At 42.4% G+C, this 23,941-nt stretch overlaps 1 protein-coding gene and 1 long non-coding RNA gene across 6 annotated transcripts in view; one reads left to right on the top strand and one right to left on the bottom strand.

The window, feature by feature from the left end:
- The window catches only part of LOC105482409 (uncharacterized), a 42,074-nt gene extending 40,679 nt beyond the window's left edge, over positions 1-1,395 (bottom strand). The window contains exon 1 of the long non-coding RNA XR_011624561.1: positions 1,367-1,395. This is a non-coding gene — a long non-coding RNA (uncharacterized lncRNA). The remainder of the gene's footprint in view (positions 1-1,366) is intronic.
- Positions 1-6,588, top strand: part of LOC105482410 (glutamate ionotropic receptor AMPA type subunit 1) — a 322,484-nt gene extending 315,896 nt beyond the window's left edge. For 4 of the 5 annotated variants that reach the window (XM_071098181.1, XM_071098179.1, XM_071098178.1 and 1 more), the window contains one exon: positions 3,931-6,588. In XM_071098181.1, coding sequence (XP_070954282.1) covers positions 3,931-4,131 — 201 coding nt within the window. In that variant the 3' untranslated portion in view covers positions 4,132-6,588. The remainder of the gene's footprint in view (positions 1-3,930) is intronic. The other variant, XM_071098182.1, reaches the window with a different exon arrangement.
- The last annotated feature ends 17,353 nt before the right edge of the window (positions 6,589-23,941 follow it).

The following is a 23,941-nucleotide window of genomic DNA, read 5'->3' as shown; positions in this document are numbered from 1 at the left end:
CTCATCTGACTGACTGTAGTATTTAAACCCTTGCTGGGTGTTGATGAGTCTCTTTCCCCTTTGACATGTGATGAGCAGGACAAGTGTCACAGAGATAGTGGGAAGGCACCCTACAGGTATTCCTTCCACAAAGACACACTGAGCACCACTGCATGCTGGGCAAGACTCGGCGCTGGCGATTAGGTCAAGAACAAAACAGACACAGCTTCTTTTCTCAAGAAGCTGAGAGTTTGATAGGGAAGACAGCACATAAGCAAACACTTACATGTTCAATGAGTGTTAGTGAAAAAAATGCCCAGTGCTGTCAAGTATAGAGCAGAGGCCAGTCCTGATAAAAGAATGGGGCAGTCAGAGCAGCTTCCCTGAGAAAGTGATATTTAACAGACTCAAAGCATGAAAAGAATTAACCGGGAAAAAAGAATTGCCAGTGATACACAAGTGTCAGAGACCCAAAGATGTGAACTCTTGCCCAGAAAGGGGAAGAAGGCCAAGGAGACTGGAACACAGAAAGACTGAGGGAAAAGGGTGGTATGTGAGAGTAGGAGACTCAGAGAGGGACTTCAGGCAGCTCACAATATTTCGGTCTAATTTAAATTGTCATGTAGTAGCAGAAAATACATAACCTAAGATACATTGCAAATTGAATAAAATCTCAGGTCCTCTGCCCCTCCTCTCTGCCTGGGCAGACTGGCACCTGAATCCTTAGCTGATATTAAGGGCAGCAAAGTATTATTCACCACCTCACTCCCAAAGGAAAATAATCCCCAGCCTCTCTCACCCCCACGAGAGATGCTGACCTTTCAAGATTATATATGGCTGTGCTAACACGGGGCATGTTTAAGCTACGGCAATTGAGGGCTTGCACATTTTCCTGGAATTAATGAAAAGCTGAGAGACTTGATAACTCAAGGGGAGCATCCTCCACAGCAGGTGGTCACTGGTGCTTTGCACGCATGCCTGAGCAAGGACATTACTGAAGTTTAAGCTTTGATTAGGATATTCTATGATGTGCAGAGGCTGAGCACACTCTTCTTAGAAAAGCAAGTGGCTGAGAAGTTAGGATGCAATCACTGTTAGGGAAATGAGGTTCTGAAGGGTCAATTTAGGGGTCTTCAAGTTGGATTTTTTTACTCATCCCTTTGTCTCTGAATATCAGTTCCAAAAACACCACCACCACCCTCAAGGATGAACTTTAAGAATGGCTGGCATGTCAAGGAGGGATAAGGGAAAGCCACATTCCCAAAGGCTAGGGGAGAAATGACAGCAGTTTATGACAGCTTAGCCATGACAGGGGGGCAGGCGGGAGCAGAAAGAATCACATTTAGAAGGTCATTCACCTTATCACTAGGTCACATATAACTGTTACCTTAAACAAGTCAGTCATTGTCATCAGGTTCTCTGTAAAGTAAAAGGGACAAATTAGATCATGTGGTTCAACTTTGCTTGCATTTTAGAATCATCTGGGGAGCTTTTAAAACTCCAGATGTCCAGGCTGTACACCACACCAGCATCTCTAGGGTAAGATTCAGGTGTCAGGGATTTTTCCCCAAAACTCCCTGGATGGTTCCAATGTGCAACCAAGTTTCAGAACTAGTGATGTAGTTGACATTAAGCATTGCTTTCCACTGCAAAGTTTGAACTCCATTTATCATTTCTCCTGACTTTCATAAATGTATTTGAAAAGAAGCCAGTAAGAAAGCAGTAACCACCCATGATAAGAGTATGGAGTCATTGACCTTTGAGAAGTGCTCAGCTTCCTTGAATACCAACTCTAATGATGTGACCTTCGAGATTTTTAGTTACATGCCTGGCTAAATTGTCTCAGACTTCGGCAAGCACCAATGTTGACTAGGTTATCAATCTTGTCTTTTAAGACAAGTTCATGAAGTACCAACAACTTCAATGGAATATTATGAAAATATGTGAGCCTTATGAGGAACAAAGACCAAGGTGATCTATGTAAACTTTAGTGGGTTTTTTTCCTTAATTAAAGGGGTGTGGCAGAGGAAAAACATGAATGATAGACATTCCAAGCTAATCTATAGAAGTTTCCATATTTCCCACAGATAAAAATAAAATGTTATTTTCTCTTCAATAATTTTTAGATGAGGATAAGTAACTGTTAATTTATCATATTTTCATTTTACATTTCCCTGGTGTAGCTTCAAGGTAGTATTTATTTGGCCTTTGACTTAGAAGAATGCAATCCAGGTCACACTTTCTCTTCAATGGAAGACAGCCAAGGGAGAATGTAAATAAATCAAGTCATGGGTTTGAGGAGGAGACAGAACCAGTGTGGGTGGTACATCATATGGGGCAAATCTGTCTGAATCATGGATTTTAAAAAGAACATTTTAAAACATTGTCAGAACTGCCAGTAATACAAGGATAGCAGGGGGAAAAAATGGGTCAAAACTGCCCTGTTTATCTCTGTCTGGCCACAGAAGGTTGACTGATTTCTCTGGTCACTAGAATCATGCCAATATGTAAGAGAGAAAGTCATAGACTTTTTGAGACGGATCCTAGGTGGCTGGTGCTTCTTAGACAAATTCAAAAGCATCTATTATGCATCTAATTGCTTACTGGATACTCTGTGGGATAGCTGAGGATTGAGAAGACATGGCCCTTGCCCTCCTCCAGAAAGCTCTCTTACGGAAGACAAAACTTATACACTGGAGGCAGAACCATTACAAAAGAATGTATACCGCATGAGTACAAGATGAGAGAGGACAGCACTTACAGCAGGTTGGTGTAGTCTAGGAAGGCTTCAAGAAGACGGTGAGAACAGAATGTGCCCTGAAGAAGAGGTAGGGTTGGTCCCACTGACAAGTCTCCTTTATACTGATTCCCACCAAGAAACCAAACCCCACCTCAAAAATTCTGTGATTGTTTATTAATGGAAAGTTTGAGATGGACAGTAAAAGATAAGGGTCTGGATTTCCTACCATCAATGGTCTTTCTCCAAAGGAACTCTGAACAGAACACTTCCTCTTGTCTAAGAGGATATGGTTCTAGACCTACTTTGTGGTCTTGAATATCCCACTTAACTCATCTGATTCCGGGGTGATCCTTGGAGTCCTTTTCAGACCTAGAATTCCGACATTCTAGAAGTCACAAACTTAGTGGCACTGATCTGATATGTCAGTCTGGAAGTACAGGGTCTACATGCTGATGGGAAGCAGTTGATGCACAGATGATAATGTTTGGAATGCATTCTCATTTTCTTTAGCACATGTTCCTTTCCAATTACATTTTGCATATTGTATTATTCAAACGAGTCCTACATTCCCTTAACACATGCTGCTATAGAGGTAGGCTAGAATTTTTTCTGAAGTAAATCAGAGGTAGTTTTCCATTTTAACCCAACAATATCACACTCTCAATTTATTTTAACATTTCAAGGCATTTTTCATGTGGTAGCACCATTCTTGCTAATAACAGTGTGTAGGTGCATAGATAATCATATGGTATAGACATGGAGGTTTAAAAATTCTAGAATACTAAGGAGATATGTACAGTCACATGACTAGTTGATGTCATAACCAGAACTAGAATCCAAGTTTCCAAACCCCATTCCCAGAAGGTTTTCCACTTAGTTGTGTTGCTACATCACACATTAATCAATAATACCAAGGAAATATTCCACCTTTAGAAATCACAGAATGTAAGAATAAGAAAGGATCTTCTGTCTTACCCAATCTAACACACCTTACTGAACATTGAACTTGAGGCTAAAGAGGGGATCAGACATGTCCAGAGCCAAGTGATAGTTTTCTGAATTCCTGGGAAGTCAGAATTAGCATTGTAGAATAGAAGAGGGGGTGGATGGGGAAGCAGAGTTGGAGTTATATTTGAAGTCCAGTCTTGATTCATTCCCATTGCCTGTCATTGCCAAGGACCCGGGGAAGAACCCCCGGTCCTCCTGAAAAGGGTTTTTGTTTGATCCCACAGCAATCCATCAATGAAGCCATACGGACATCGACCCTCCCCCGCAACAGTGGGGCAGGAGCCAGCAGCGGCGGCAGTGGAGAGAATGGTCGGGTGGTCAGCCATGACTTCCCCAAGTCCATGCAATCGATTCCTTGCATGAGCCACAGTTCAGGGATGCCCTTGGGAGCCACAGGATTGTAACTGGAGCAGATGGAGACCCCTTGGGGAGCAGGCTCGGGCTCCCCAGCCCCATCCCAAACCCTTCAGTGCCAAAAACAACAACAAAATGAAACGAAACCACCACCAATCACTGCGACCACAAGAAGGATGATTCAACAGGTTTTCCTGAAGAATTGAAAAACCATTTTTCTGTCCCTTTCCTTTTTTTGATGTTCTTTCACCCTTTTCTGTTTGCTAAGTGAGGATGAAAAAATAACACTGTACTGCAATAAGGGGAGAGTAACCCTGTCTAATGAATCCTGTGTCTCTGACAGTAGAGTCACTGGAACACTAATGAGGAAACTGCACTGTTTTATTTTAATTCAGTTGTTAGTGTGTCTTAGTGTGTGCAATTTTTTTTCTTACTAATATCCATGGTTTGCAGGTTCTGTTAGGCCCTTTCCTTCTCCTTACTTCTTATCCCCAACTCCCTACCTATCCCTCTTCAGTTTTCAGATTGGAGATTCAATATTTGTTCCACTTTACAAGCAAGAGGGAAAAAAAGCAACCTTCAAACTAATTCTCCATGGGGGCTTTCCATGTTACCCTCCAATCCTTGGCCCCAAGCCTTTGGTGGGGACAGACATTGTTGGAGAAGTGGGCTGCCTTCCCCAAGTGGGGCACTGCTTAAGCACTGATTTAGTGGAGAACACAGGTGAAAAGCAACTCAGGATGAGGGTGGTGGAGAGGGCAGGGGCAGATGTGCAGTCAGAGAAGGACTTCTCAAGTTACTGCTGCTCAGAAAAACAGTTCCTTTAATGTGGAAGAGCCATTTCACAGGCCATAGGTGGTATGGTATATTTCTTCAGAGTCAACCTCGGCCCTGAGAAGTATGTCCTTCTGGTGTGCTCAGGCTCAATGGCAGTCTGGTAGCTGAAGGCACTTGGCCTCCTAAACCAAGCAGAATTTTGGGAAGAGATAACAGCCAGGGGAGATATTGCCCACGATTCTCACTTTTTCTTTGCCTGGTACCTAAGCAGGAACCCATTGTGGAGTAGATTCTCTTCTTCTATGGAGCCTCTGACATGGGGAGCAATGCTATGCAAGCTAAGTGTGAAAGAAAGGTGACAGAATAATTTTGGAAGAGGAAGCTTCATCAAAATTTCATACAAAATAGAGCTTTCCATGGTGTGCCCTATCCTAGGTTTGAGAAAACACATATGAAGTTTATGCTCATGCAAAGAACTTGGGTTTTTATGTTAATATAAAGTGTTGTTTTAGCATGTGGCCAGATAATGCTCTGTCATCTTTAGAAAGTGAGATACCCCAGGAAATAATTGAAGACGTATAGGGAGATGGATTAAGTTGATAATGACATTTGGGGCACCTTAAGACCTTCGATCCCAGGTTCTAACCCAAGGAGGCTGACCTTCCCCCAGCTAAGACAGCGTAAGAACGTTGTATTCCAATATACCTATGACTAGGGCTACAAAGCTGAACTAAAGCAAGATTAGTGAAGTGGCAGGGTTTATAGAGAGAAGCCCAGGCTGAGTGCAACTTTGGTTGGAAGTGAGAATCCCTGACATATAGCTTTCTTGGAGATCCCAACTCTCATTCTTGGTGCAACTGGCTTCCAGCTCTCCAGCAGTCACTCTCCTAGGTGCATGATTCAGTGTGTGCCATGTGTCATTAGCTTTTACTGATAACCGTACTCTGGCTTGTTCCCTTACCCTCTACTTCTATCCAATTTTCTCTGCTAGGGGTTATCATTAGCAATTGACATGCTAAAGGTTTTGGAGCCTATCTAGGGGTAGGTGCAGCTTGACTGGCTTTTCTGTGGATTCTCTCAGTGGACCCACAACATCTCTATATCTCTCCACTCTCCTGTCATCAGCCATAGCAAAGAATCCTTCCAAAATCAAACTCTTCCCTTTTTCGACTCAAATGTTGTTGTTCAGTCTCTCGCGTGTCAATGTGGGCATGGTTCATGAAACCAGACCCTCAAGATGGATGATTGCTTTTCACTACTGCCATCTGATGTCCCTCAGCCCCTGCCCTCGCACAAGATTTTTCTCAGCCTTCAGACTACCACTGCAGAATCCGAAGTGACCCACCATTAAGGTGTCTGCATCTTGGAAGAGTTGGAAATAACCCTTTAACATCAACATGCTTCAAAGACTTTTTGCCTTTGGCCTGGTAAGACGCCTCTCCAGCTACTGAGCCCACCAGTAACATGAGCGGATAAAGAGAGACTTGTTTGTGCTAGAAATGAGGGTCTATGCTATGAGGGGATCCAAGACTCTGGCGAAATATGCTTTTTCATCAATGGAGAAATGAAAGGAAAACAAAAGCAAGAAAAAAGTTAACTTGTATTATGTATTTTTACTACACTTTTCTTAAAAATAGAGCATTGGGGAAACTCTGAAAGAGATTGACATTTTTCTCAACAGGAATCCATACTTAACAGTTCTGGCTTTCATTAAATTTTGCTCTTTGGTACCTGGGCCTTTTATTTAACATCTATATTTGTTTTAACTCTCTTGGCAGATGTGTGAAAGGATTCTTGCTTGATCAAACACTAAATATTTTTTTGGTTCCTGTTTTTCTTTCAAATAGCCAGGTTTTTTTTCTTTTGGTATTTGCATAAAATGAAAATATCACCGAATATTAAATCACTGTGGATCCATTATCTACTTTTCATATTTGTCCATTCCATTTTTGTGCCATTTCTGAAGCCGGGGCTCTAGAGATTATTTCCTTATTGCAGAGCCTAAGACTAGTAGGTTTTTAACTGTGACCACTGTTTCTAACTCACAAACAGCTCTCGAGTCATTTCAGCTGAACTAGAACATTGTGAGTTATTCATCCAAATAGGATAACCACAACAACAACAAAAGGCAAACGGTGGTATTTGGCTTCTAGGAGCCATAATTCCAATTGCATAAAAACCAGAGCTTGACTTGGAGCCATCACAGTACCTCTAGGGAACTGGATGGTTCACATGGAACATCTCCCAGACATCCCCAAACTGGAGAGGTATAGCTGTGATGTGCACAAAGTCACAGCCAGAACCAAATCTAGACCATGCTTATAAGTCTAGATTATCCAGAGGATAATTTTGGTCCTCAGACACCACAACTTTCATTCTTGCCTAGAAGCTTTTTTTCCCCCTTAAGCAAAATGGCTTTCTGTAAAGGATCTGACATTTGTTGATACATAGATATCAATGATTAAGAACAGCTTCAAGTATTTTCTTTCCCAAGGAACACTGCATATTAACAATGACCAGAGGTCTAAAATAAATGAACAGAGAAGCTCAAACAGTAGCATGGACAATAACTACTACAATAGAAAAGGGTTGGGAGAAAGAAGAGAAACTGGCAGGTTTGTGTGAAGCTACAGTCATTGTTTGCATACACCTTGCAGCATCTAGGGTACCTCTGAGTGAGAAAGCACTTAACACCAGCTGACTGCAGAGAAAAATGATTTCTGTTGCCCTACTGTCAAATAGCTTGGACAATGGTCATAATGGCTATCATAGCACAGGCTGCCATGTATTGAGCACTTACTATGTTAAGCACATTTCATACCTTCTATATCATGACAGAAGCCCTCAAAGTAGGGCCTTTCAGATGAGGAATCTGAAACTTAAAGAAATTACATAACTTGCTCACAGACCTGTAAGTGACAGCACCAGGATTTGAACTAAGTCTGTCTAAATCCAAGCCTTTACAACCCTAACTACCCACCTCACTGTTAACCAGGTCATGATGAACTATGGCCAGGAAATACCAAGTGAGTTCTCTACCTACCTATTATGCCAAAGTAACTGAAAATGGAATGGTGAAACCCATACCAGATACTCTTTTTGGAAAGCCAGTCCATGCTCTTAGGGCATGGAGAGATCATTAATCTAGACAGGATTGCAAAAAGAAAAGAGGAGGGAAGGGTGCCACTTATAGCACCTTTACAATGGATCTAGGCTCAGGAGTAGCAAGCAGGTAAGGGAGGGGACTAAAAACCAGGTTCCATTAGCAATGGTTGATCCAGCCTACAAGAGGGTCCCCAGAGCTTTCATGAGGAAAATGGAGATAACTTTTTCTGTTTGGACAAGTTCAGGATCAGTTCTGGTCATTACAAGGGCAATGGATTTAGGTTCAACTAGTCGTCAAAGTAACTCCATAGTAAAATTAGGTTAACACTGGACTTAGAACAGCGCCCCCTGTCAGAGAGATGTTACAGGTGTGAACGTTGAAATGCATATCCTCTGATTTTCTTCCATTCCAGATCCCTAGAGTTCACTATTAACTTGATGTCCTGTGTGTGTACAGGAGAGGGGAAGAGGGAGGAAGGAAGTCACGATCACCAAGACTTTTTCTTGAATCTTTTATATCCCTACTCTTCAGCTCCTCTGGTCAATAACACCCTGATGGGCACTGAGATGAAGCCAGCAAGGCCCTGCAGGAGCGGGCATGGATGTCTTTCACTGAAATAAAGCAAAAAATCAACCTACCTCGAATAAGAGACAAAATAGCAAGTTTGTTCCACAACAAATGCTTACATGCTATTTAAGAAAGAATTTCTATAGGGATAAAGGTCCCAAAAAAGTGAGGTTCTTGGCTGGGTGTGGTGGCTTATGCCTGTAATCCCATACTTTGGGAGGCCAAGGCGTGCAGATCGCCTAAGACCAGGAGTTCAAGACCAGCCTGGTCAACATGGTGAAATCCTGTTTCTACTGAAAAAATACAAAAATTACCCAGGCATGGTAGCACATGCCTGTAATCCTAGCTACTCAGGAGGCTGAGGCAGGAGAATTGCTTGAACCCGGGAGGTGGAGGTTGCAGTGAGCTGAGATCGCACTGCTGCACTCCAGCCTGGGCAACAGAGTGAGATTCTATCTCAAAACAGAAACAAAAACAAAAAAAAAAAAAGAAGAAGAAGAAAAGGTGGGAAGGCCAGTGGATTAGAGTTTACAATACCTGGCTTCTCCTGGCTCTGTCTTTCAAGCTTGGACAAGAAAATGTACTGCCCTCAGTCTTATTTTACTCATCAAAGAAATGGGACAAAGGCAATGATTCTCAACCCTGCTTGCACATTAGCATCAACTAGGGAAGTTTTAAAAAATCACCAATGTCCAAGACATATCTCCAGATTTAGTCGGTCTGAAATGAAGCACAGGCATAGTAGGTTTTTTTAAATAATAATTATTATTGTTTGCTTTGAACTCCCAAGTGATTACAATGTGCAGCCAAGGTTGAGAACTACTACAATCCAGCCATCCTGGGGATCAAAGAAAGCATTCATGAAAACTTCTTTGAAAATTATGAAGTGCTATATTAGGAATATTTGTTAGTGGCCAGACCAATCACAAAGCCCAGGTCACCTGATGGCAGTCACTTTTTCAGTGCGGTTTCTCCTTCCTGTTGCTCTGGGCACATTCTGAGTTGTACGAATGTCTGTGGGCCAAGGGAACTGGGTTTCTTGTGAAAGCCAGAGGCCAGTATTACACCTGTGAACAGTATCTCCTCTATCCAGGTGTCCCAGTGAGTAAGAGCCTAGACCGGGCAAGATAGCCCCAGATATCAAATCTCCATAGTCCTAAAGAGCAAAATGTCATTATATTTATCTGATACCAGAGGAAGAAAAGACAGAGTCCCCAACTTGAGCTCTACATGCTCCTTTACCCTTTAGGCGTGTTTGTAATAACATAACATTCTGCTGGGGATAAGAAGAGACACAAGACATTAGAGATAAGATAATCATCACAGAGGTCCCTCCTCAGGAAAGGAGAAAAAAACAACCTAGTCAAATGAGTCAGCCTTCAACACGGTCAGTTATTTTCCAAACCGGAAAACTACTTGGCTGTTTCCATTATAGACACCAGATCACACCACCTGCATTTTTAACAAAGTCCACTGGAAGGCACTGCCCATCAACTGCATCTTCCTGGGCACACTGAGTCCTCTGGTGACTCTAACTCTTAAGTCCTCTTCCTCAATGCTATTTGCCATTTTTATAGCACACCAAGGAATGGGAACCAGCATTTACTCAGCATTAACTGCATACCAGGTAGGAAGCTAGGGTTTCGAGTACATCTTTTTGTCCTCAAAACAATCCTGCGAGACAGGGATTTATCACCATCGTAAGAGGAAATGGAAGCTCAGAACCCAAAGTCATGCAACCAACCAATGGCTTGGCCTAGATTCTAATCCAAGTCTGTCTCCAAAGTTACATTTATCATTTCCACTTTACTTGACCGCCTCTTGGGGAGATTTCACTGTGCTACAGAAAGCAGTGAACAGAGATTTTAAAGATAAGAAGTCTATTGCTTGCATTACTATCAATATGCTGTAAATACCTTGGGCAACTCATTTCAGTACTTTTGGCCTCAGTGTCCTAGTCTGTGAAATGAAGGAAGGAGGATAAATCTAACAATATCTAAGATCCTGTTTTTCAGTAATCCTCAACCAGGAGCGATGTTGTCCCTAGGAGACATTTAGCAATATCTGGAGACATTTGGGGTTATCAAAACTGGGGAATGGAGTTGCAATTGGCATTTAGTGGATAGAGACCAGGGGTCCTGCTAAATAGCCTGCAATGCACAAGGAAGCCCCATACAACAAAGAACTATGCAGCTCAAGGTGTCAATAGTGCCAAGGCTGAGAAACCCTGTCTCACGTAATTACAGCATCCCAGTAGCATGTTGGGATGTGGACGATGACAAAATAAGGCTGAATAGGAGCAGGATGAAGATCCTAAATCAAGTAAACCTTCAGAGAAGATGAACACTTAACATGAATTTCGGCAAAGAAGTTGAGTTTGCCGAAGGAAGCTGCAGTCAGAAGAGTTCGGCCCTATACACAGATACAGGCTAGAGAAGCCAAGGTCAGAGGTTCAATCAGGCAATCAGACAGACCTAACTAACAACATGGCTCAAGAGAGAGCAGGGGACTCTGCCTGCAGATGTGGTTTATGCTCTTCCCAGTCTCCCTGCTCTTTTTGCCAGGTGCCTCTGCAGCCAGAACAAGTTCAGAGACCTATTGGTGAGCCCTCCTTTCCCCCAAGAGACTGAATAAGCTTCGCTTTTACTTTTATCCCAGAAAAATACACATGCATCCTTCTAACAAACATAGGGTAAGTACCCATGTCCACAAGTAGATGCCATGGAGAATAAGAGACAAATAAGTCGTAGACCTGTCCCTTGGAAAGTTGAGAGTCAGGAAGGAAAAATAAGACACATAAGCACCACTAAGTAAAACACAATTTTGACCTGGTTCGTGCCAGATGGGAATAAAGGCAAAGTGCCTGGGTCATCTTCCACATGCCATCATCATCTTGTGTCCAGTCTCTGAAGAAGGGCCTCTGACCTCAGATTACATGATCATCCATACCCCTCTTCCCTTGATCTCTGTTTTTCAGCTATTCCAGCTTCTGTCCTGTTCCCCAAACATGCCAAGAACAGTCCCACTTGAACACTTTTGCACCTGCTGTTTCCTTGACTTGAAACCGTCTTCACCTAGATCTTTGTGAGGTTGGCTCGCCATCATCCACATCTTAATGCAAAATGTCATCTCCTCAGATGGCATTTCCTGTGCACCATATCTAAACTGGCTCTAAAGTTACTCACTCTTGCATTACTCATCACCACCTAATAATATCTTGTTTACTTGCTTATTGTTCTCTCCCCTGCCCACATCTAGAATATGTATTCACAAGAAGAGGGACCTTCTCTGCCCAGCATAATATCTAGCACATAATAATTTCTCAATCGGTGTTCATTGAATGAGGTAATGAATGAGAGAGGGAGAGCTGAAATGCTAAGGCATGGAATCGGAAATAGGCAAGGTTTCTTTGGGAAAGTGTGATCTCTCAATGTAGCTGGCACCACATTGCCAAGCAGAGCAGTAAAAGAGAAGGCTGGACTGGAGGTGGGGAGCTGATGCTTAATTCATCATGAAATAGGGAGTTGTTGAAGTTTCCGGAGCTGAAAAAGAAATTCATGCATGTATCAGGTATTGAGCTTAGCAAGAAACTAGCACAGTGTAGGCATCTATTATGCGCCAGGTAGTGTGCAAGGCACTTTCCACCTTTCCTGTCATTTAACCCTCATCGCAACAACTCTGTGAGGCAGGATCACCATCCTAATTCTGTACGTGTGCAAACTGAGGCTCAGAAGTAGAAGCAGAACTTTAGCCACCTAGATTTTATGTAATTCCTGCAACACGGGAACTCACATAACAGATAGTTAGAAGCCACCTTTCCACATGACGGTTTCCAGTAAAAAGCCCCAGAAGGATACTACCAGAACAGGGGAGACCTGCCACCTGTGGATGGCACTGCTTGATTGTGTAAGAAAGTCACCAGACAAGGAGCCAGTAACTACCAGGTCCCCAGTGGGTGTTGTACTAACAAAGGCACTGTGTTGAGGAGGATTCTGAGCCCAGTCTATACTCAATAAAAGGGAACCATGGGCCAGGCACGGTGGCTTACACCTGTAATCCCAGCACTTTGGGAGGCTGAGGTGGGCATATCACGAGGTCAGGAGATCAAGACCATCCTGGCTAACACGGTGAAAACCCGCCTCTACTAAAAATACAGAAAATTAGCCGGGTGTGGTGGCGGACACCTGTAGTCCCGGCTATTCGGAGGCTGAGGCAGGAGAATGCTGTGAACCCCCGAGGTGGAGTTTGCAGTGAGCCTAGATTGTGCTACTGCACTCTAGCCTGGGCAACAAAGTGAAACTCCATCTCAAAAAAAAAAAAAAAAAGGGACCATGATGGATTTATAAATCACCCTGAGCACAAGATGAAGAAGGGAAGCTTCTTTGCGACATATCCACCTTCATTGGTATAGCAGAACATTCTCCTCAATTCCTGAATAATTATAGGCTTTTTGGCCCATGGGAAATATTGACAGTAATATCTTATAATGACACATGGTAGGGTGTCCTTTAGTGCATGTAAGGGCTTTACATGTAAGTGTTTGGACTATTGCCACAGTAAGGCTGTTGTTACCAACCAACAAAGAAAGCAACACACGCAATCAGTCCATAAACACCAAGCCACAGGAACTATGTGGTAGAATAATTAATAGCTATAAACATTACCACTGCTATTTGTTGAACATCTACACTGCACTGGGCATTTTACATACATGGTCTGACTTCATACTCACAATATCTTTGGAGAGAGATAGTAGCATTTCAACTGGATAAACGTTTTAAATAAATGAACAAAGACTCAGAAAAGTCATTAAGAGTTGAATGGGATGTTATAAATGATATAACCATTATTTTATCCAACTATATTTTATAATATAATGAGCGAACTTGAAACCTTAGAGAATAAGTGACTTGCCTAGGGTCACATAAGTTCCTAGTTAGACTAGCTAGAAGCTAATAGCTAGAAGCTAGCTCTCCTGGCTCAAAGTCCAGGGTACTCTGCATGTAAGAAAGAGGTTTTCTCACATTTAAACAATCCTAAAACTCAATGTCTGACTTTTCTTTCTACTTTTGTAGAGTTACTTGAGGGTATCTGGATAAACTGTGCAATGATCTAAGGAAGGTGTTTTAAAGAGAGGCAGCTGAAAGCTGTAAGTAAGACTAGTCTCAAATCTCAATAGAGTAGGCAAATGCCTAGATAGTGGGACTTCAGGATCATGACCAAATTTCCCCCAACCAAAAACATTTCCTTAGTGTTTACTGTATCCCCCCAAATTCCTTATCCAAAACAAAGCCTTTTATTCCACAAAGTTTGTTAAGTTTCTTTGTAAATGCACTTAGTATGCAAAAATATCTGGCAAAGTCAAACTGGCCCTACATACCTGTTACAAGGTGTTTTCTTAATAATAGCTTTTAATAGAAATTATAGGCCAGGTGCAGTGGCTCATGCCTGTAATCCTAGCACTTTGGGAGGCCGAGGCGGGCAGATCACGAGGTCAGGAGTTCGAGACCAGCCTGGTCATATATGATGAAACACCCATCTCTACTAAGAATACAAAAATTAGACTGGTGTGGTGGTGTGCGCCTGCAGTCCCAGCTACTCGGGTGGCTGAGGCAGAAGAATCACTTGAACCCGGGAGGTGGAGTTTGCAGTGAGCTGAGATTGTGCCACTGCACTCCAGCCTGGGCAACAGAGGGACATTCCGTCTCAAAAAAAAAAAAAAGGAAAAAAAAAAAAGAAATTATAGAAAGGCACTTGAAGGATAGGGTAAGTGAGCAAGAAAGTAAGAAAAGGATTCGCAATTAGAGGATGTTGAAGGCAAAGTTCACAATTTTACAATTGGGAAGTCTTTGTTTTAGTGTGTACACCTGAAAAGTAGGCATGAAAGACTTCGAAATTGGCTATTCAGCAGAGAAACCTGATGCTGAATGTATCTAGAGTTTGAAGTGGAAGATTAAGTAGCTATCTAAATGATTCCAGGAGTAAGAAGTGATTTTATTAAGCTGATATTTATATAAATATGCTAGAAAATTAAAATAACTCCTTATCCTTTTCTCCAACTTGCTTTGAAACCTGATCAGAAAAAGAAAATCATTTTGATTTTTCTTTCAAAAAAAACGCATTGTGACCTGGCGGTCTTGTCTTCACATACACACTCATTTAGGAAAGAAAGAAAAAGATGCTATTAATTCAATTTGATTGAGTAATCAGCTTAATGAACTGGTTAGACCCCATTCAGTAATTATATAGAAACTAGCTTCTCAGGCATTGGAAAACCATTAGGGAAAAAAAAAAAAAGTATAATACTGGTAGTGGATATCTGTGGATTTTGGCAACAGGGCATTCCTCCCTTTGGGGAGGAGCTCAAATCATGTGATCCTGTTTGTACTGACAATCTTAGTGCCCTGCCCTACCCACACCTCTGGCCCAGGCAACTATAGTCCCTTTTTGCACTGGCCACAATGATTGGGCTATATATGATCATATGGCCCAAGTTGGGCCAATTAGAATCCGTCTCCAGGACATTTAAATCTGGAGATCAAATGCGAGGGAGGTCTTACTTTTGAATACAAGCAAAAAGTATCCAAGGGTATCTCCTAAATCATGTAGAGAAAGCCTCTCTACAGCAAGAAAGAGCAAAGATAACTTTTCCAAAATTTATCACGGAGGGAAAAAGTCCTGATGGCATGTGAGTCCCTGGACCCAATTTTCCAGAGGTGGGCCCCCTTAACCAGATTTCCCAGGGACATGAACTAATCGATTGCTTCTTTTGCCTAGTTGCTTTTAGTTAGATTTCCATCTCGAATAACCAAAGGAATTCTGATCCAACAATCAGTGACAAGCTATAAACCATATAACTAAGTAAGAAAAAGGAAGTCAGTGTTTGAGATACAACCGGTTGTTTCCATAGTTAGCAACTGATTAGCAAACAGTTTGATCGAATTCAAACTTTTCATGTCCAGATCCATGTGTGTGCATTGAGGCTCCAATGTCACCATCCTGACTCCTGTCAGCCTCCATTTTCTCCTCTGCTATCAGAGGAAAGAATCCCCTCCTAAGGGTTGGTGCAGGGACTGGGAGCGTTAACTCATAAATAATTGAAAGCTCTCTGAAAAAGATTTGGTGTTAAGGATGCGATAAATAAGTCCTCAAAGGGGTGCCTTTCTGTCCATAAAATTTTATTTTCTTCATCCTTTGGAAAACAGTCTATTAACAGAGAGCCTCTCGCTGCTCTCAGTTTTCTCTCCCCCCTTTGAATCATTTCAGGGAGAGAAGGGGAGTTTTTATTGTTCATGTTTACTTTTTTTCTGCAGCAGAGACTGGACACCTACAGTTGGCTATCAACTTTGCATTAACTGTGTTTCCACTGTTGTTAAAAAACACACTAAATGCATACATTCCATGAGGACTTGAGGGAGGTTGCATATATAAATGAGAGTGTATAAACAGAAAAACAACAGAGGCAAATTATACTAATACACAAGCCAGCAAGGCCAACCTGCAATTTAGTGTTTTAAGAAGCCCCTGAAAAATCTGTACCATGTGTCGACTCACACACAAAATTCCACTCACTACATTTGATTCTTTTACTTAGAGTGATGATTGCTCTGGAATAATCATCTTTCACATTGCTACAGAATTCCGTAGCCATAAAGCTTTTTCATAACTGTCATCTGTCTTGGTCCACAGCAATGTTCTGAATATGGATGGAGTAGAGATTATTTTTCCTATTTTATAAATTAAAAACCTGAAGTTTAAAAAGATCAAGAGACTTGTTCAAAGTCACACAAGCCAAAGTGGATGAGATGGAGCTAAAATATGAACATCCTGACTCTTGATGGTCTCTGCACTCTGTCAAATGAGAATGAGACAGTTGCTGGGGATGTGACTGATATCCCTTACGTGGAGGAAAAAGGTAAAAACATGCATTAGTTAACTTGAAGATGTAATTGGCCAAGAGCTGTCCCTACATATAAAAAAGTGATGAGAAGGAAACTAATATTGGTTGCAGGCACAACCAAATTGAAGGGTGATCTGACAGGACAGATGTTCTTGTTCCATCACTAGAAATTTAGGGAGGTGTGGAAAATTCTGTTCACTAGAACTTTAAGGAGGTGGGGGAAATTCTGTTCAACAGAATGCCTCAAAGAGAGCCCTCCAGGTGGCTGCAATGAATGTCATCTAAAGAGTTACCAAGAACCATTGCATTTCTCTGAAGGCTTTGCAAACAGAGATGGTGCTGCCATTTCCCCTAATTGCACATTCTCTGTCCTCTGTATAATAGTAAATATACTTAAAGAATATTAATCAGAAGAGTCCAAGATCATACAACTGCTGGGGCACCAAGAGGTCACAATCAGGTACAGGTGAATTTCTATAAGCCAGGCCCTGTGCCGGATGTCATGATATGCTCTCTCTTTTAATGTCCATAAGAATGGTCTGTGAAGCAGGCATTATTATCTGCATTTCATTTGTGATGCTCAGAAAGGTTAACTTTCCCAATGTCACAGAACTGTCCATTGTTGGAGTCAGGTTTAGATTTTGAAGTTATCTAACTCTGGACTCTCCCAGCCTGGCAGAAAGATAAATGCTGAATCTTCGTAAATAATCCAGAATGAAGCAGGGCATGGTGGTATGCACCTATAGACCCAGACACTCAGGAGGCTAAGACAGGATAATTGCTTGAGCCCAAGAGTTCCAGGCTGTAGTGCACTATGATTGTGCCTGTGAATAGCCATGGCACTCCAGCCTGGGCAACACATAGTGAGACCTCCATCTCCAGAAAACAAAAAACTCCAGAATCATTTGACCTTGCAAACTAACTCATGGTCCATTTTTCAAAAATATGGATTTACAATAAAAATCAGTTATTTATCTTCGTTTTTCTCCCATACCCACTGAAGAGAAGGTTGCAGCAAGGTCAGTTTGTAAAATATTTTCTACACATCTAGCCTCATTCTAGTCTCACAGTAACTTTATGAGGGCAAAGGGTGGGCACCAATATCCCCATTTTACAGATGAGGAAACACAGGCTCAGAGGGATTTAATGGGTTGACCAAGGCCAACCCAGAACTTTTAACTACAGCTCCAGAAATCTTCCCACTCCGCTCTCTCACCAAGCCCAGCACATATTCAGTACTCAATAAAGTAATGAATTAATAATAGATGACTCAATGCAAGGACTATATCTCAGAAGGATTGTGCTTTCAAATTCTCCACATGTAGCTCTTTCCTTGCTGCAGAAAACCAAGACTCATTAAATGGTCAAATCTGCAGAAGCTCTTCCCCCCATTCCCCTGAGAGAGCTGTCAGCAGTGCCATTTCCTTTCAACTTGGCCTTCCTCACCCCCACAGGGTGTGATCAGCCCACCTGCAGGCGCTTTCATTTGCTCTTTTCTCATCTGTCCTACAGCTTTCTCCTTTCCCACTAGCTAGCACACTGCCTAAGCTCACACTTTCCCTTGCCCCCTGCCTCTCTGGCAGCAGCATGAGCCATCTCTGCCCATCCCTCTCTCAATCCAGCCCAGTAGGACCGACAGTGGCAAGAAGCATACATGGCATTCAAGCCAGAAGATCACAGGAGACTTGCTGCCCCAACCCCACAGAAATTACTTCCTCCTGTTCTAATCTTATTATGAATGTGAAGCCATGCCTGTGCCAGGGAGGGAAAGGTGAAGAGAGACCGCATATGCCTAAGACTTAGGAATCATTTTCTACATCTTGGGTTAATCATACACAAGTTCCCAGTATCTTGGACTCACAATTACAACAGCTTGAGGGCTGGAAGGTCACTATCTAACATGCCTCCTGCTTGTATTCTTCCAGGAACATGCATACTCACCAATCTCCTTCAGGCAGCTGGGTTCTCACTTAGCCTGCTCAGACTTTTTTAAGATAAACATCTCCACAATGTTCAATAATACATTGTGTAGCCGGGTAGGGTGGTTCACATCTGTAATTCCAGCTATTCAAGAGGCTAAGGAAAGAGGATCACTTGAGCCCAGGAATTCAAGACCAGAACTGGGCCACCCCCATCTCTAAAAAAATAACAAGACCCTATCTCTAAAAAATTTATTTAATAGTAGTAATACATCATGTGACAAGATTTCCTCATTCCCCAGGGTCATGTTAAGGGTCAACTAAGGCTATATGTGTGTATGTGTGCATGTCTGTGTGTTGTATACACAAGAGTATTTGTAATCTGCAGCGTGCTATACTGATTGTAAGGTAGCATTATTGTTATTATTATTTCCACAATTTGGGTTCCTCCTGTGCATTCTAGTGATGCTTCAGTTTGTCACTTTATGCCAAAAAGGTAACCCCCAGATATCTCAACATCACCAACTCCCTAGACTTCAAGAAGAGAAGGAAGACAGTCGTTCATATTTAATGAGCACAGTGTTAATTAAGCGTTTTGTATCACTATGCCATTCGATCCTCTGAAGAACCCTGTGCTGGCCTGGCATAGTGGCTCATGCCTGTAGTCCCAGCACTTTGGGAGGCCAAGGTGGGCAGATCACGAGGTCTAGAGATCGAGACCATCCTGGTGTCGATTCAACATGGTGAAACCCCGTTTCTACTAAAAATACAAAAAATAATCCAGGCGTGGTGGCGGGCGCCTATAGTCCCAGCTACTCAGAAGGCTGAGGCAGGAGAATGGCATGAAGGCAGAGCTCGCAGTGAGCCAGGATCGCACCACTGCACTCCAGCCTGTGCAAAAGAACGAGACTCTGTCTCAAAAAAAAAAAAAAAAAAAAAAAAAAAAAAACCTGTGTTGTAAAGAGACTGTGATTATCCTCATGTTGTAGATGAAGAAACTAAGGCCAAGAGTAAACAAGTAACTTGCACAAGATTGAAAATCATAAAAGGCAGAGTTAAAATCTGAATCCAAATCTGTGGGACTCCACCTCCTGACCCTCTCACCATGAGGCTACAGGGTTTTGGAAGTACCCAGTGTGAGAGGCCATCGTCTGCTCTGTTCTGTTCATTCATTAGGAATTCGAGACTTGGGGAAAGGGTCCCTGTCCTCAAATAGGAAATGGTCTAGGAAATGGAGCAAGAAAAAAGCAGGTGGTGTGGTAGCAGGTGCCTCTGTCACTGTCATTCTCAGAGGTTGGAGTTCAGCCAGGACACAGAGTGCTGGCCCGCCCCACATCTGCACTTTGCCTGGATGTTTTGTTAAGTAGGTGGAAGTTGGTGGTCAGGAAGACCTGGCTCCACCCTGCTGAGTCCCAGCTCTTCTCCAAGGCCATTGATGAAGTCAACCTTGGAGGAGGGGCCCACGAAAATCTCAAAAATTACAAAGCACAGGCTCTGGAAAAGGTCTTCATGTTTGGGGATGAGCCAAAAGCAGGACAGCATGCTAGCTGAGAGTGGAGAATATGGAGTCTTGCCTTTAAATCCTGGCAGTTGGATAACAGTGAGCAGTTAGTTAAACTTTCGAAGCCTCTGCTCTCTCATCTATGAAACGGGTATAACAATGCTTACCACAAAGGGTTGACTAAATGACCTCAAGAATATAAAGCTCTTTGCACAATGCCTGACACACTCTAAACCTCATATCTAGTCAACATTAGTCATGATGGTAAAGAAGGAGTTAAGTAGCTCAGTGTGGCTTTTCATTCTCAAAAAGCCACTTTATTTTGAATACAAGGGAAAAAAGAGAAATGTTTCTCAAAACTTCAAACCTTTTATAATTTTACTTTTCTCAACTGGCTCTCATGCAAAAACAAACAAATGAAAGCTATTTAGCTCTTGTTTTGTCCAAATCCTTGTTTCACAAATAAGGAACTGGGTCCCGAAGAAGAAACAGAACTTGTCCAATGTCGCAGGCTAAGTTGCTGGCAGAGAGTCCAGAATTCCTACAGCCTCCCATGACATTTGTTTCCAAGGCCCAAGATGCTTAAGAGGAATTATGAGAAGAGAGGAAGGCAATAAATTTGCCGCCCTGCGACAGCTGAGACAGTTTGAGCTGACTTCACAGGCTGATTCTACATCTAACAAAGCACCACCCACAGAGGCCGCCACTTATGCAGATACCAGGGTTCAGGAGGACCAAATTGTTTCCTTTCCTCCTGGACCACTTAGACTAGCATCAAGGGAAGTTAACTTCAAGCCCCCAAATTGTGTAAATATCTGTGCTTAGAATCAAAACCTAAAATAAGTGATATTGTGGTCAATCCAGGACTAAAATCCAGACCTCCTAAACATTCCAATTAGGGACTTACCAACTCACTCAGATGGCTGTTCTCTTTTTCATTGCTGTGTAACAAACTTGCACCAAAACTCAGTGATGTAGTCAAATTCTGTGGCTCCAGAAGTGGACAGGGCATGGCAGGGACAGCTCTTCTCCGTTCCACAGTGTCTGGGACTCAGGTGGGAAGACTCAAACTTTCATAAGCATGACTCCTACACACATACTGGAATTTTCTAGAGGTTTCTTTGCCCTCCTGTCTGGTACCTGCATTGGGATGAAGTGAAGATTTAGTCTGCCGCTTACCCTGCATGTGGCCTTTCCACATGACTTGGGCTTCCTCACAGCATGGTGGTTCCTAGGTAGTCATGGCAGTTCAGGTTCCAAGCATGGGTATTCCCATGAACAAGGAATACTTTTTATGACCCACTCTCAAATGGGTGGTGACACTTAGCACATGGCATCACTTCCATCATACTTTATTGATCAAAGCAGTTACAAGCTCGCCTAGATTCAAGGTAAGGAGATGCAGATGCCACATCTCAATAGGAGTGTCATCTAATTTGCAGGCATTTTTTTAGAGATGCAGCTGCCCCTTGCGTGTATATATCACCAGCCTAAAAATGCCCTAAAACTCCTCGAGCTTATTTCCATATTTTATAGCTTCTCCATCCTCAACTCTAAGAATAAAGCAGGAACACTGTGCTTAAACGAAATAACATTTTATCTGAGCCTCGACCCTTGACTGGGGCTCCCTGGCAGGGCTCTGGTAAGCATGGCCACTTACTTCCATGATATTGTGCATTCATCCCTTTTTTTCTGTCTCCTCATCTACTCCATTGCTAAGACCTTTCAGTTCTATTTCAAAATATATCTTGAGTCCTTCCACTTCTCTCCACCCCCACTGATGACAGCCTTATCAGAGCACATCACTCTTCTGCTATCTTTCATCAACTTCTGCTGCTCTTAGAGTGGAATCTAACTTTTGGTCCCACAAAAGGATTAGTGTGCAGGACCTGGCCCTGCCTATCCTCCAAGCTCACTCATCTCACTCTTCTACTGGCTTAATGTTTTCCAGCTTCACCAACCTCCTTTCTCTTCCTCCAAGGCATCTCCAGGCCCTTGCACTTGCCCCTCCTCCTGGAATGCCCTTTCTGCAGCTATTTGCACACCTGCTCATTCTGATCCTTCGAATGTCGGCTCAAATGTCTCCTCTTTGGAAAGGCTTCTGTGAGCACCCTCTCCATACACTTTTGGTCCCTTCATGCCAGTCATCATAATCTGTAATGACTATAACATCTTTACCTTTGTGTTTGTTTTCTGATGAGTGCAGGGACCTTGTTTTCTTGTTCCCTGCTCTGCAGCCTGCACCCGGAATCCTCTCCAGTCCACAGCATGTGCTCAATAAGTATCTTTGAGATGAATGAGCTAGATGCAATGCTGCATAGCTTGTGGGAGCAGAAGAAATTGAGTCCATAAGTTTATTTACTCTTAAAAAGCAAATTACAACAGTCCCCTATACTTGCTGGTGATTCCGCCGGTCAACAAACAATGTGTTTTATAAAATAAAATAGAAAGAATTGAAAAATATTAGTGCCTTGGTAGGGCCCTCAGAGATCATTTAATTTCTCATTTTGTAAATGAGAAAACCAGAACCCAGAGAGTTTGTGGGATTTTACCCAAGATCATAACCATTTCTTCATAGCACAATATTTCTTAGTGTTTAATTTCTTTAATTAAAGAAGCAATTGTCCACTGAAAAAAAATGAAAACTATACAGAAATAAGTCTCATAAAGGTTGGACCTCCCCTGTTCTCACTCTGTGCTCCAGGAGGGACGGCTGTTTCTACTTCGAAGAGAATCCTTTCAGGCCCCTTTGTGTGTGATTAGAAATACATATGTGCATACTTACTCATCTAAATCTTTGCCATAACACTTCACTATCTTGAAAATTACCTTACACTTAAGAAATAAAAAGACTTCTTTATGAACGCATTGTTTTAATCACCACCAGCTGCAGTGGTTTCAAGGAAAGGGATTCGAGTATGTGCTACTCAGTGGCTGAGGGAAGAAAGCCGATGGGGCATTTGGCTGGTAGGAGGACTCTGTGGGATTGACCACCCAGGAGCCACGGTAGGGGGGATGGTGGGGGAGAGGGTGCAAATGAACTTTGCTCTCCTTGACCACTCAGGACCTGCTGATTTGGGTGAGATTCTAAACTTTCCTGATGAATAAGTGCTGACTGATACATAAAAAATGATTAGACAGCTGAATAATCTCCTATAAGTTTCATTGTGGGATTCAAAACTAGAAAACGGAAAATTTTCTAAGGGAAAGTGCTGAACAGAACCAGGAAAAGGGAGATAGAAGAGTTCAACAATTAACAATGGGAAGGCAGGAGTCAGACAGGCTGGGTTCAAATCTTGAGAGCCTCGCTGAACCTTGGTTTTCCTATCGGTAAAGTGGGGATGACAGAAGTACTAATGGCACTGGGTACATATGCACCACCCAAGCATAAAATAAATTATTTTACTTATTTATTTATTTAGTTAGTTAGTTAGTTATTTTTGAGACAGTGTTTCACTCTGACTCCCAGGCTGGTGTGCAATGGTGCAATCTTGGTTCACTGCAGCCTCCACCTCCCAGGTTCAAGCAATTCTCCCACCTCAGCCTCCTGAGTAGCTGGGACTACAGGCATGCACCACCACACCCGGCTAATTTTTGTATTTTCAGTAGAGACGGGGTTTCACCATGTTGGCCAGGCTAGTCTTGAACTCCTGACTTCAAGTGATCCAATAGGGGTTACTTTTAAAGTAAACAGATGGTAATGACTGTGCTGGGTGCTTTCCATGTTACATTTTATTAATCAGATGAAACAGAAATTGAACCTGGTCATGCGTCCCAATGATCCAAGGTCTTTAAAAAATAAAAATTGTTCATTATACCAGGCTGAAGAGGGCAGTGGGATGAGGAAATGGTATAACAGAACTTGTATTCTTGTTCTTTGCAACAAGAAGACTGTGGAGAAACCTCATGCCCAGTCTCTCTAAGTCCAAGTTAGCCCATTTGTGGATAATAATATTTGCCCTACCCCTAAGGATCATGTAGTATATGGGATGCTATGGTGTATTGCGACTGATCACAGTATAGATTTCACTAAGTAGAGAATGCATGAATGAATGAATGAATGAATGAATGAATGAATGAATGAATAGAT

Source organism: Macaca nemestrina, chromosome 6, assembly GCF_043159975.1.
Source record: "Macaca nemestrina isolate mMacNem1 chromosome 6, mMacNem.hap1, whole genome shotgun sequence".
NCBI lineage: Eukaryota > Metazoa > Chordata > Mammalia > Primates > Cercopithecidae > Macaca > Macaca nemestrina.
Note: the sequence above shows the minus strand (reverse complement) of the source record. Positions and strands in the feature narration are given on the sequence as shown.